This window comes from Falco biarmicus, chromosome 5, assembly GCF_023638135.1.
Source record: "Falco biarmicus isolate bFalBia1 chromosome 5, bFalBia1.pri, whole genome shotgun sequence".
In the NCBI taxonomy this organism is placed as follows: Eukaryota; Metazoa; Chordata; class Aves; order Falconiformes; family Falconidae; genus Falco; species Falco biarmicus.
In genome coordinates this window covers 76384587-76397839 of record NC_079292.1, presented here as the reverse complement: position 1 = coordinate 76397839, position 13253 = coordinate 76384587, and the positions used below count along the sequence as shown (strand labels likewise).

The following is a 13253-nucleotide window of genomic DNA, read 5'->3' as shown; positions in this document are numbered from 1 at the left end:
CTTCTTTTTTTCCAATTGTAGAAGGAACTGGAAGCCTGCTAGAGAGGCATGTCAGTGGGAGCTGAGAGATTGAAAGGGAGTTCAGAGATCAGTTTGAAGCAAACCAAAATTAATTTCTGCATCTGGCTACAGGTAAGAAACCTGGGGATTTTCTCTACGCTGTAATCCCTCCTTGTGGGAGATGCATGCCCCTGTCTCTTTCACACATTATGTTCGTGGAATACATGTCAGGGCTGAATGAACACACAGGTGATGTGACCTGATGGGATGCATCCATCAGTGCTGTGGGAGTTGGCTGATGCTATTGTGAGACCACTCTTTGAAAGGTCATAGAGCTTGGGGGATGGGGAAGGGAACAAATGTTGTGCCTCTCTTGCTTATCTTATCAAGATGTGTGTCACATCCCACCAAGGAGGGAGGAGTGTGTTTTCACCAAAACACAATTTTGTGGAATGTTTTCATGAAAATGATAGCAGGCCTAGTGCATGTTGTAACTCCTTTTTATTTCCAGGCATTTTTACTTGTTTAAGGGCAGTTAAGGTCTCTGGGGGAACACATACCTGTCCCGTTGACTCCACCAAATGCCTAGGAATTTTACCTTGGAAGAGGGAAGCTGTACCTTTTCCTCTGGGATTTGGAGCCCTACATTTTCCAAATGACCAGTTATTTCAGTATGAGTTTGTCATACCGTAGTGACATCAGGGCTGCCGATCTATGTATCATCGATGTATTGACACATTTGCACCCCCTGGGCGGGGGGAACTGGGGTAAGCTCTTGTGCCATCACACAGTGAGCAAGGGATGGAGCGGCGCATCCCGGGGGAGGCGCCTTGCTGTCCCTGGTAAAGGCGAAGCGCTCTCCCTCTGCTTCCTGTAAGGGAACCGTAAAAAAATGTACATTTTACATCAGTTGTTGCCAAAATGGGCAGGACTCGCTCCGGTGTGGTGGCAATCAGTTCTGTACGAGGTGCTGCAGGCGTCCAAGGGCCCGTGCTGGCCTTCCAGTGCCCACAGTCACCGCCACCCGCCATTGCCCGTGGGGTTCACGGACCGGCCGCGCCGGGGGGTTATCCGGTGAACGGGTTGGGATCACGATCCCTGCTTCCCGGCTGCGACAGGAGCGATCCCCGCTCGGGCGCCTGGGGGCGGGGGTCGTTGGACATTGACCCCCTGCAGGCGGCGGCGCGGCTGGAGCAGCGGGAGGGGGGGGGCGGGGGGCCGAGTCCCCCCCGCACCAAGCCCGCCGGGATCCGTTGGGGAGGTCCCGGGGGCCGTAACGGCCTCCCCTCCGCGGCTGGCTGATCTCCAGGCAAACGGGACTTCACGCGAGCCGTCGGCTGGGGCCGGGAAGTTCCGAACTCGCCTGTGACCCCAAAATTTGCTTGTCATCTGCGGCTGCTCCGTTGCCATTAGCAACACCCGCGTCAACTAGCGAAGTCACCGGGGCTTTAAGGGTGCCTGCAGGGAAGGGCGTAAGTAGATCCCCTTTGGCAGCCCCTCCGCGCCTCCTTCGGCCGCCCGCGGGCCGTCCCCCGCCTCCCTGCCCGGGACGGCGCGCCCCGCTTCCCGCTCGCGAGTCAAGTGCGGCCGGTGGCGGCGGGGCCTGGGGCCGCTCCCGGACCGCCAGGCCGGGGCCCCGCCTCACGCTCCCGGGCGGGCGGCACGCTTCCCCCCGGCCCCCGCGCTCCGGTAACTTTTCCCGGGGCCATGGTAGGCATTCCGTCCAGTAAACGTCGGGGAACCCCCTCCTCAGCTCCTTCGGCCCACGATAAACTTCTCCGAGCCCGCGGGAGGGAGGTGTGCGTCCAGCTACCCGCCGTTCCGCTCTCCGTACGGTAGCCCCGCCCCCCGGTGAGGCCCGCTCTCCCGTCATAACGGGTCCGTCCCGGAGCTACCTCCCCCCACAAGCTGGCCCCTCCTCGCTGGTTCCGGGGGTCAGCGGGCCGGGGGGGCCCCGGGTGCGGGGATCGCCCCGTCGGGGTGTGCATTCAGCAGCGTTCGGGGATGGCTGCTGTGGAACGGGACGCCCGTCGTGCACCAGCTGGAGGCAGGCAGCCTGTGGTAAACTCTTGGTTAAATGCTTTGTATTGGGGGTCGCAATAGACGCCAGGTCTCTCCAAGGGTCTAAGCCCCCTGCCCAATGCGTCACCATGGCGCTCCTTGGTCATCAGTAGTTAAAAATACACTGGGTCCCCAGTACCGTCGTGCTTCATCTGCTGAGAGTAGGACTCAATTTCTGCCTGTTAATGGAACTCTCCGTACGTGTTCTGTCTCCATCTCCTGAGCTACGCTACTGTATTTCTCCTGAATCTTTGGTAATTTGGCCACTGAGTATGGTACCATTTGGGTGGTGACTTGGGAGCTGCCCCTGCCTGGCTGCTATTAGTAGATTTGATTTCCATCAGGGGTCTCGTCGCCTTTCCACCCCTGGGATAAAAAGATTCCTCACTGCCCTCTGACTTTTGTTGCATGTAGGGGTTTCCAGTTGGGTGCCTGCTTTTCCACTAGTTTTGCCAAACTTGAAAATCCCAGTTCGCTATCCAGCTCTGAGTTAGAATCTGTTTGGTCATCAGATCCCCACTTATTTTTCTTCAGTTCAGACCTTAATATTTTCTCGTGGTCCAGTGCATTGCACAGAGCCACGTGAAGCCAGTGAGTGGCATTAATGTTCCACGGTTAGTTGGCTCTGCAGGGTTTTTATTTGTTCTTAAAAGGCTTCAACCATTTCATCATGAGCTTGTTTAATCAGGTGCCTCTCCTTCTGAGCCACCGCTAGTGCCGCTCCCAATGCAGTGCACAGCAAGGCTTTTCCTTTTCCTTATCACACCTTTTTTTCTTTCACAAGTATTGTAATTGTTTCTGCCACTCCTTTTGGGTTATGCCAATTATTATGAGCCCAACTCATTCCTGATGGTGAGAAACATGCATTATACTTCTGTTTTTCCATAATGGGGGAGCAGTTGAGCGCTGGCGTTTCCCAGGCGGCCATGGCTCACACAGCTCATATCTCTCCAAGCTTGTGGCTGAGACATCACTCCCCATCTTTCTCTGCCCACTTTTGCTAGGTGAAGAGGCACTCTGTTTGGACCTCTTGCTAAAAGGTAATTTTCCAGCTCTCCCCATCCGCTTTCCCTGCGAGAGCTGGTGCCCCCCCCCTTCCCCTCCAACATAAGGGAATCCTGTCTGTGACGCCAATTTAAATGTCATGTCTCGCCAAGCAGGAGGGAGGAGTGAATCAGATTCGCTGATTCTCTTGGTTGGAGTAGGGCATACACAACACTTGAGGTCCATAGGTAAAGAGACTTTTATTCCTTGGTTAGGGTCATTGGTAAATAATTGGGTAGCAGAAATGCTTATCACTCTCTAAGTATATAAAGTTTTATGCCTTGTGTTACTTACTAGAAAAAGGTAATAAGCAGGAAAGCAGGTGGGTGGGTGGGGGAGAGAGGGATCACCAGTCCTGTGTCCAGCATCAGGCCTGCCAATGGGGGGTGTTTCATGTAGGAGTGCTTGTCCAGAAGTCCCTTCTTCTTTTACTCTTATTCCCTCCGAAATGGCACTTGCCTTCCTGTTTTTGTTCTTACCCTTCAAAGTGGACCACTTCTTATTTAAATTACTCTGGATTGCCATGTAAATTAGCATGCACGCTCCTTACAAGCATGGGGGAGCAAGTCTTTCTGGTTTTGAATTGAGTCAGTGGTTGTGATCTCCCCCTGCCGCATTTACCTTTCCCCCATTTAACTGCAGAAATCTGCTGTCTCTGCTGCTTCTTGGGCAGTTATTCAGCCTTTGATAAGCTGTTCCCTCTTATCAGTCTTCAGTTCCTCTTCAAGGTCATACAAAGTAAACTTGTGTTTGATCCTGCAAGTGTTTGAGACCTTCCTCAAACAGGCTCAGGGAATCTCCACCCCCTCTATTCCTGTAACAAATTTCATCTCCTGCTGTCATTTGCACCTCTCTGAGCTTTCCTTGGTGTTAGATTGTTTTTCCAATTGGTCTTCTACAAAGCACAAGGAAAGAGGATCCAGGGAATTATAGGCCAGTCAGTGTCACCTTGAACCCTGGGAAGGTGATGGAGCAAATCCTCCTGGAAGTCATCTGCAAACATATTAAGGACAAGAAGGTGATTAGGAGTAGCCGGCATGGATTTACAAAGCAGAAATCATGCCTGGGCAAACTGATAGCCTTCTGTGATGAAATGACCAGCTCAGTGGACAGGGGAAGAGAATTAGATATTGCTTATTGTAACTTTAGTAAGGCTTTTGACACAGTCTCCATAACAGCCGCATAAACATACTGATGAAATGTGGACTACATAAACAGAGTGAGGTGGATTGAAAACTGGCTGAACTTCTGGCCTTGAAGGATTGTGATGAGTAACATGAAGTCCAGGTAGAGAGCAGTAACTGGTGGTACACTCTAAGGATCTGTGCTGGGGCTAGTACTGTTTAACATTTTTATTAATGACCTCGGTGATGAAGGGATGGACTGCAACCTCAATAAGTTTGGAGATGATTCAAAACTGGGAGGAGTCGTTAATACACTAGGCAGTTGAGCTGCCTCTCAGAGTGACCTCGACAAGCTGGAGAAATGAGCCAACAGGAATCTCACAAAGTTCAACAAAAAGAGATGCAACTGGTGAGGGTAACTCCATGCACCTGAGGACAAGAGGTTGACTGGGAGCCCGCAGTGTGGCCTTGTGGCAAAGGTGGCCAACAGCCTGCTGGGCTGCGTTATGCAGGGCATTGTCTACAAGGTCAAGGGAGGCAGTCTTTCCCCTCTGTTCCATACTGGTGAGACACATCTGGAGTGCTGTATCCAGTTCTGGGCTCCCCAGTTGGCTCAGGGGTTACTGCTCACATGCACTGTTCTGGTGTACCACTGCACTACCTCTGAGCTTGCTCAGCAAGCAACTCACGCTGTAGCTAACAGCACTGGTAATATTAGAAGGACGCCTTTATGTTATGAATTCACATGCCACTGTTCTCAAATAGCACTGTCACTGGGTGCAAGGTAATCCTGTTATCATTTCTTTACAATTGAGCAAGCTACTGAGCAAGCTCACTTAGCTGAAATTGAGCATGCCTGTTCTTTTTGGAAGCTACAAGACTGAGTTACAGCTCAATCTTAATTCCACAAATTTCCTATTCTGTCTGAGTGCAACAGCATTACTGATAATTTTCCACTAATCTTAGGCTACTGCTTATTGTATTTAGGGAAACTGAAGCTGAATTGAAGCTTCATTATGTTACCATGACTGGCTATGTGATTTTCTGTTTGTGGCCATTACTTATGTATCTCATTGGTTCTCTGTTGCAAGTAACAGACAGGGTCTGTACTTTTTTTCTGATTAACTTAATTGAGATGCCATCACACCTATGGCCACTCTCTGTACAGTGATTTGAGCATTAACAGCTATAAATACTGCCGTATCATTTCTTCCCACAATCTATTTTTTTGCAGAAACTTGCTAATATCATCCTCTGACTCTTTGCTGTGGCTTGCTTTTAATTCTTCTTACCCCACGAAATGTCTATCCAGCACTGCATTACACTTTATGAGTGGGTATTTTCACTGTTCTTTCTTTTATTTCAGGAGAAAACTCAGTTCTAAAAAACATATAAGTGAAATTGGATATTGCAGGGTTCACCCTGGAAAGGTGAAGTTGTGATTAAGTAGAAAAGATGCAGTTAAGAGACAGGTGCCTTAAGTGTCCTTTGTCTATAGCTGCAGTATCTTATGCCTTGGTCTAATATACGCGTTACAATTGCAGTATTTCCCCTCATCTCACCTCAAATATTCCCACGTGCTTGGTCAGCCATTCTGTCTAGGGTCAGAAGGAGGAGCTCTAAAACTGTTGCTAAAATACTAAATACTAATTCCCCTAGTATTTAGGGGAATTAGCTGGTAGATTGATCCCTGTTTGGCGCTGCTCTGCTCTTCCATACCTAGCAGACTGATTAGTTAGCTACCCACTGAATGCTGATATTGTCAGATCTTACCTCTTCTACTCTTGGTGGTATAAATCTGGAGAAAGTTGAGATCTTCAACTGTCTCCTCGTGGATCCCCAAAATACCCCTATTGGGCTGCTTGTGATCACTGATGTTGTTCAAGACCCCTAGCAGCTACCTGGGTATGCAGCAGCACTTTCCTGGGCCTTTTTCCTTTCTGTTTTTGTTACTGAATTTGTAGCGAATTTATGCACCCTGTCCAGTGTTTTCCTGTTCATATGTCCACATGCTTGCTTGGAAGGACATCACTAAATTCAAGAGTACTCCATTCTCCTAAAGACAATTGGAACTGGTGCAATCACTTCTTCCAAGGCTGATCAGAGCTATGTTGCTTTTTTTCTACTTAATGTACCATAAATGTAGCTTTTGAATAGTCTAATGGCATAAAGTAGTTGAAGTTGCACTAAAAATTATGCAGCAAGGACAAGCAGTAATAAAGAAAGGAGGAAAGGTATGCCACAGTGTGCTTTGATTTAGCCTGCGAAGCTAGATTTGGATGTTCATGACATATTCTGGCTGATCTCAGCTGCACCAGATTCTCTACCCCAGCCCCAGCCTCAGTGCCTCTAGCGCTGGGTCCCATGGTAAGTGCTGCAACTCTCCCTTGCTTCCCCAGCAGTGCCTTCCTTCAACCCAGGCTACTTTTAATGCACAGCACTGCAGGAATGATAGTTGAGTTGGCCACGAGAGGGCACAGCTATTGCTTTAAAATGTTGGCTATGAAAGGGACCATCTAAAGCATCTTGCTCAGTTTAAGATAAAAAACTGTCTCTAACCAGTCTCTCTTGTAAATCTGCACTTAAGCATGTTCTGAGGGACATCAAAGAATTATATTCTCAATCCGTTTTAGTTAATAATAGAGGTAGATAGAGCTTATATTTCTCTTAAAGTTCCCTTCTTCAGGAACAAGTATGAGAGTCACCTTGTATTTTCTGCACTGCTGGGTGAGATCAAGCAAATATGGGGAGCAAGAAGCCAACACGAGGAAGACACAAAAACGGAGAGAAGTGGGAAAGCTCTGGGGACAGAGAATCCACCTCATCTCCTCTGAACACACAGCCACTAGGTTTGGGTCTTCTTCCCAGCAACCCTAGGGTTGTGCAGTATGTGCAGGTCAGCTCACAGGGCAGGCACTGGTTATTGTCCTTTTAAGACTGGTTCAAAGAGCTCACAAGACCAGAAGGAGTTTCTTGCTCTGCCTGGGTTTATATCAGCTGGACACTGTTAGTGGATGTAGTTCCATTTTCTACACTGTAGGAGCACTGAATTACCATTCCAGTTTTCCCAGGGGTCCTCTTGTTTGGCAGTATTATGAATCGATCAAATATTCAAATTCTAAATTGACTCTCATTCGTGTTCTCTCCAGCCTCAGCAGCTGCCTGCTCAGCAGTTCAGCTTCTCTCCTCTCCACAGCCTCGGAGCTGGGTTTGTTGCTTCCCTGCACTCCACAAGCAGACCAGCTTAGGAGAGAGCAGCCTGGCTGTCAAGACAAAGGGTGTATTTAACAGCAAGCCTGAGCTCCAGCAGCCAAAGTCAGAGGCACCCAGGTGATCATCCTTCCCGGTTCCTTTGGGCAGGTGATCAGTGAGTGCCTAGATGTCAGGGATTATTTGGCTTCTCCTTTGCAGTTTTATTCTTGCAAAATTTTATGCAAAACAGAACCTTTAGTTTGTGCCTCTGTTTCTGTTACTCTCTGTTCTCCCTCTTCTCTCCTTTTGCTCAGCAGGTGTACTTGGTAATAGCTAGATGATCCCTTTGTATCTTCTTTCCTATGACTTTCCGCTTACTTGCAGGTCTATCTAGCTTCACATATTAAATCTGCTAATTGTGTAGGCATAAGCTATATCAATTAAATCAGAGAAGGAAAATAAAAAAAAAAGGGAAGTCCTTATTCACATCCTTAGTTTATATTCTACTTTGCAAACAACATTTGCACTTCTGCACTATACACAGCCACCGTTTTCCTGTAAACATCTGATTGCCTCTGGCTAAGACAGATGTTTATACTGGTTTTACTAAGGTTTAGGCCTGGAGGATTGAGACATTCTACAGAAGTCATAATCTGAAAATTATGTAAATGTATGTAATTATATAAAAGCAATTCTAATTGCTTTCAGTGTGAACTAAGAATGTAATATTTCATTCTCTGACATCGCTAAATGCATGCTCTTAAAGAATTTGTACAGCTTATTTCTTGCCATGTATTATCAGTACTTGAACTGTCACAAAGATCTGATGATGTTCTATAACAATATCACTCAACAGTGTGCACTTTTTCCTGTTAGGAATGATTTGCCAGTTTTCAGGGACTTCTGAGTATCTGCTGTTACAATTTGAAAAGCAGTGGATTGCAGGAACTGGTCGTGCTTATTTGGCTTCATGTAAGGTGGCTTCACGTAATTCATGTTGTACCATCACCCAGTGATCCAATTACCATCCAGTTTTGGTTGTTTTCATTTTTTTCTATCTGTGGCTTTGCTACCAAGGAAAATACCAGTGAAGCACATTGATGGTCACGTAGGGCAGGAAACCCCTTTGCTCAGTGCAGGGTGCTCCAGTACTCCTTAGGCCCACCAAGAGTAGATGTGACCATGTGCTGATCCAGCAGCATCAGTTTGGTTGCAGTCCTTGCATGGCAGAGTAACAAGATTATCTGTTGTAGCAGCCCTGTTTCTGTTCCCGTTGTACTACATTTTATCCTTTTTGTGTTTGGAACAAGAGAAACTTGCTATCAGTTGAATGTCAGCCTTTCCCTTATGCAGTAAGATGTGTCTGTAAGTTTTACAGTTTTTGTTTGAACTGGGGTTTTTGTTTTGTTTTTCTTTGCGTATTTCCAGCACTGCATCAGTTAGACAGACTTTTAAATTTAGCAATCAGGGTTGCGAAAATTCTTGTGGCGTTTGAGTCCAGTCCTTTTCACACTCTCAGAGGGTCTCAGCATCTGCCTGTTTCTGCGTTCCTATGAGAAGGAAAAGCATTACCTTCCTTCCACTGGAGTATTGAACACATTGTGGAAGAATAGGGGCAGACATATTCACATCAGCAGGACCATTGATCAGGTCCAGGCCTAGCACCAGTGTCCCCAGTGGCATCTTGTTATTGTCACTGGGGATCTGATCAATGGATTAGGCAGGGCCGTTCATCTAGCCCTAATGCAGATTCCACAAGCAGGTAGGTGACTGCAGGCACCGCTGCCTGTAACGGGAGCAGGTGCGTATGGACTTTCAAAGTTAGGTGAGATCAAGCCTGCCGTGGCTTCTAGCAAACCTGGGCAGAGCCAATGCAGTGATAGACTTGAGGAGAGGAGAAAAGTACATGGGCTGACCAGCTGTAAAGCATCTTGGCAGAGAAGGACCTGATGGTCCTGTGGATAAGAAGTTGACCATGAGCCAGCAGTGTGTGCCCTTGTGGCAAAGGTGGCCAGCAGCCTGCTGGGCTGCATTATGTAGAGTATTGCTGCAAGGTCAAGGGAAGAATTCCTTCCCTTCTACCTAGCACTGGTGAGCCACATCTGGAGCGCTGGTTCTGGGCTCCCCAGTAAAAGCAAAACATGACATATTGGAGCAAGTCCAGCGAAGGGCTACTAAGACGAGAAAGGGGCTGGAGCACATGCTGTGTGAGGAGAGGCTGAGAGGGCTCTGATCATTTTTCTTGGAGAAGAGCAGGCTCAGGGGGTGTCTTGTCAAAGTGTGTCAATACCTAATTGAAGATGGGTGGGGTAAAGAAGACAATCTAGACACTTCTGTGTGGAATCCAGTGATGGGATGAGGCATCATTGTTTAATTGAATTGAAATATGGGAAATTAGAATGAAAGAAATGGTGGTGAAACACTGGAACAGGTTGCCCAGAGAGGTTGTGGAGTCTCTGTCCTTGGACAAGGTCAAAAGCCAAGAGGACGCAGTCCTGAGAAACCTGCTTTAGGTGACTGCCTTGAGCAGGGGAGTTGGACAAATTATCTCCAGAGGTGCCTTCCAACCCCAACCCTTCTGTGTTTCTGTGGCTAGAAGGGACCTGACCTGAGACCTGGAGAGCTCCATCAATGAAAGGGCTGGGAATAGCTTAAAGTGCTCTCCAAAGAGCCTCCCTGGTGTTGGCATCTTGTGAGTCCCTCTGTGGTGCTGCAGTGCTTGAAAGGATTTGGGGAGGGGGGAGGGGCCGGGGAAGCTACAGAGCAATAGGCCTGACATTTGTTGCAGGCAACTGCATAGAAACTGCAGTAAACCTTAAACTTAGTGACTGTAGGGATAAAGGTGGTATTTTATGAATGCGCCCACATGTCTTCTGTAAGAGAAGGTCAGCTGTTGTCGAGCACAGGGAAAAGTGGGAACTCTATCATAAAATAAGAGACACTTGAACTTCACAACATTGTTCAATGAAGTAGCTGGCATAAGAGGGAGTATTCCCAAATGAATGAGTAAATTATTTGATTGAAAGAGTGTGTGGTTCAAAGGTTTGTTCAGAACTGAAGTCTTGGAGAGGGAGGAGGCAGCTCTGAAACTCAGCTCAGTTCTCATGGCAGCCGCCCAAGCAGTGTGAGCACCGGTAATTCTTAGCAAAGGAGTAGAAAACAGCAACTGGTTTCCTGCCACAGTACAAAGCTTAATGTGTAGTGATAATGAGGTTTCAATTTCCTTTTTTTTTTTCCTGATTGATTTCTAATTATATGGGTTCTTCACAGCACAGCTGTGTAACCCTTGTATCAGCCAGTATACTAGCTGAATGCGTAACGTCACATCCTCCTTGATCTGCTTTTTTTCTCCTAGTGTTCAGAGTCCATCTTTCACCATGTTTTTTTGTTTGGTTTGGTTTGGTTTGTTTTTTTTTTTAATCAGAAAAAGGGAGTGCCACACCATAGAGTTGTAGGCACTCCCAGAGACACTATTAACCTCTTAAAAATCTTGTCCAGCTGAGCAGTGCCTTCTGTGGTGTCTTGAAAGCAGGAACAGGTGAGTAGTATTTGCAATTTCCGTGCAATGGCCCTTGCGATTTCAGAGGAAGGTAGAAAGCCAGATTTCCTGTGTTTGTTTCGTGAAATAAATGGATTGGTTAATGCAGCGTCTAGAATGTCCTCTCATCCGCTACAAAAGCAGAAATGTATTTCTAAATATATAGAAGCATGATTGTAGTAGTTCCTCCTCTTCCTAAAAATACGCATATAACCTTGAAGCTTGCTCACTGTTAGATTAGAACCGTGCTTTCCTGCTTTCTCTACAGCAAAGGCTTTGTGCCCTCAAGCCTGTACCTCTTTCGCTTCTACAGTTTACCAAGCTAAAAATAATTTACAGGATTCAGCTGGCTGTGGTGTGGAGGGCAAGGGAAGCAGGTAGGTAAAAAGCAGAGTGGGGTTTTTTTTTTTCTGCCTGTAACACTCACAGCACATGCTGGCATTTCTCTGCAGGAGAAAAAAATGTTCTGGGAATCCAGAGCTGATGATTTGTGTATTGGCTGCCTCTCCTCTGTCCCCCAGGCCCCAGTGCCTAGAGGAGAGTGGTGGCTCTGTGCTGTTGCATTTGGAAGCCCCCCAGTGCAGCCGACGAGTCATTTTCTGGCTGCATGGGGAGTTTTGTATGTGACTCAGTTGCAGTAACCAGGGGTGAATGACAAATGGGATCATGCCGGCTAGATTCTCTGTCCTGTGCCTTGTTACAGCTGTTTGATTAAATCTTTTGCTGTTTCCTGAAGTTCTCTGTTTTGGAGCATGGGGATTTGGAGGTGGAGCAGAGGGAGGCAGAGAAATCATAGAACTGTTTAGGTTGAAAAAGACTGTTAAGATCATCAGGTCCAACTGTAAACCTAACACTGCCAAGTCCACCACTAAACCATGTCCCTAAGTGCCATATTTACATGTCTTTTAAATACCTCTGGGGGATGGTGACTCAACCACTTCCCTGGGCAGCGTTCCAAAGCTGGACAACAAAATTTCTTTCGGTGAAGAAATTTTTCCCAGTATCCAATCTAAGCCCTCCCTGGTGCAACTTGAGGCCATTTACTTTCATCCTCTTTGCTGCTGCTTCATGTCCTTTTGCATGTTGACCTTTGGGGCCCCGCGTGCTGGGCTCAGGAGGTGCTGGTTCTGCTGTCCTTCACTTTAAGGGGAGCCAAGGGCAAAAATGCTGATGCTAGGGCTGAGAATGTAGCTAGAATGGCTTCTCTTTTTGTTACTGCCTTGTTAATAATCTCTTCCTTTCCGTCCCTCCCTTTTGCAGGACAAAGAGAGGAAGTAAGGGTAGAGTGGATTGCATACCCGTCACCACGTGGTTCCACTGGCAGAGCCAAGAAGGTCACAGCCAGCATTGCCTTTGCCATCCTGGGTTGGTGACGGTTGGGTTAGCACTGTCTGCTGGAGGAGGTAGAAGTGAGGACTTGGCAGGAAAGCAGAGTTGGGAAGCAGCCTTGAAACTCTCTTTACCTGGACAGTTCTTGTCCTTATCGTCAGCGTCTGTCTCAAGAACTGCTTTATATCAATTCCCGTCCCCCTATCCATCCATTCTGCTGTGCTACAGTCCCACGAAAAATGAGCCATGCTCTCTATAGGGGTGGGTGGTTGATTTCAAAAGGCAGCAACTGATTCAGCAGCCTGAGAGACTGAGGCCTCTTGCTGGGAACTGATGACAGCACTGGGGTTTTAGTATTGTGTTTGGTTTTGGGGAAGGACACGTTGTGTATCAGGAGGAAAACCTCTTGTCATGAGAAAAAACTCTCATCAAGGCAGCAGTTCCACACAGTATCTGTTGACACAGCTCCAGGAATATTCATAAAGAGCATTCCTATTTCCTCATCCTAGGTTTTTTTTTCATGTATGTTTCATGTCCAGAATGACCTGGCGTTCTAGAAGGTTGTAGATGAGGACTGTAACGCTATTCCCTGAGTTCACTGTGCACCACCATGAAGGTATTCCGTTTGTGTGTCAAATGCTGTTTATCTTTGCAAGTTGCAAGCATAACTTGTGTGGACCATGTACATGGACAGAACTGAGGATCCATCTTGGTTTGTGATATACAGAAAGGAGAGACTTGTCCTTATGTTATGTTTGAAAGAGAGGGATCCAGAGATGGGCAGTAGTTATTGATGTGGGATCTGAAGGCCCTGTGACAATACAGAGAAGCCAGGAATCTGTTTCAGGAATGACCAAAAGGCATACCTTAAGCATGCTGCCCTGAGGTGAAAGAAGGAGAATTCTGCTCTGCTGTGACACTGTCCCAAGGCTCATGGTCTGCTGCCTTGCCTATTAGTGTCTTCT

At 47.3% G+C, this 13253-nt stretch overlaps 1 protein-coding gene across 13 annotated transcripts in view; it reads left to right on the top strand.

The window, feature by feature from the left end:
- Window positions 1-13253, top strand: part of LOC130149912 (lactosylceramide 4-alpha-galactosyltransferase-like) — a 33517-nt gene that overhangs the window by 18600 nt on the left and 1664 nt on the right. Inside the window, exons 1-3 of one of the 13 annotated variants that reach the window (XM_056340154.1) lie at window positions 10237-10959; window positions 12220-12293; window positions 12828-12904. The exons of 1 other annotated variant lie outside the window; for it this stretch is intronic. In XM_056340154.1, the coding sequence (XP_056196129.1) occupies window positions 12856-12904 (49 nt within the window). In that variant the 5' untranslated portion in view covers window positions 10237-10959; window positions 12220-12293; window positions 12828-12855. 11 more of the 13 variants (XM_056340152.1, XM_056340151.1, XM_056340155.1 and 8 more) reach the window with 11 other exon arrangements.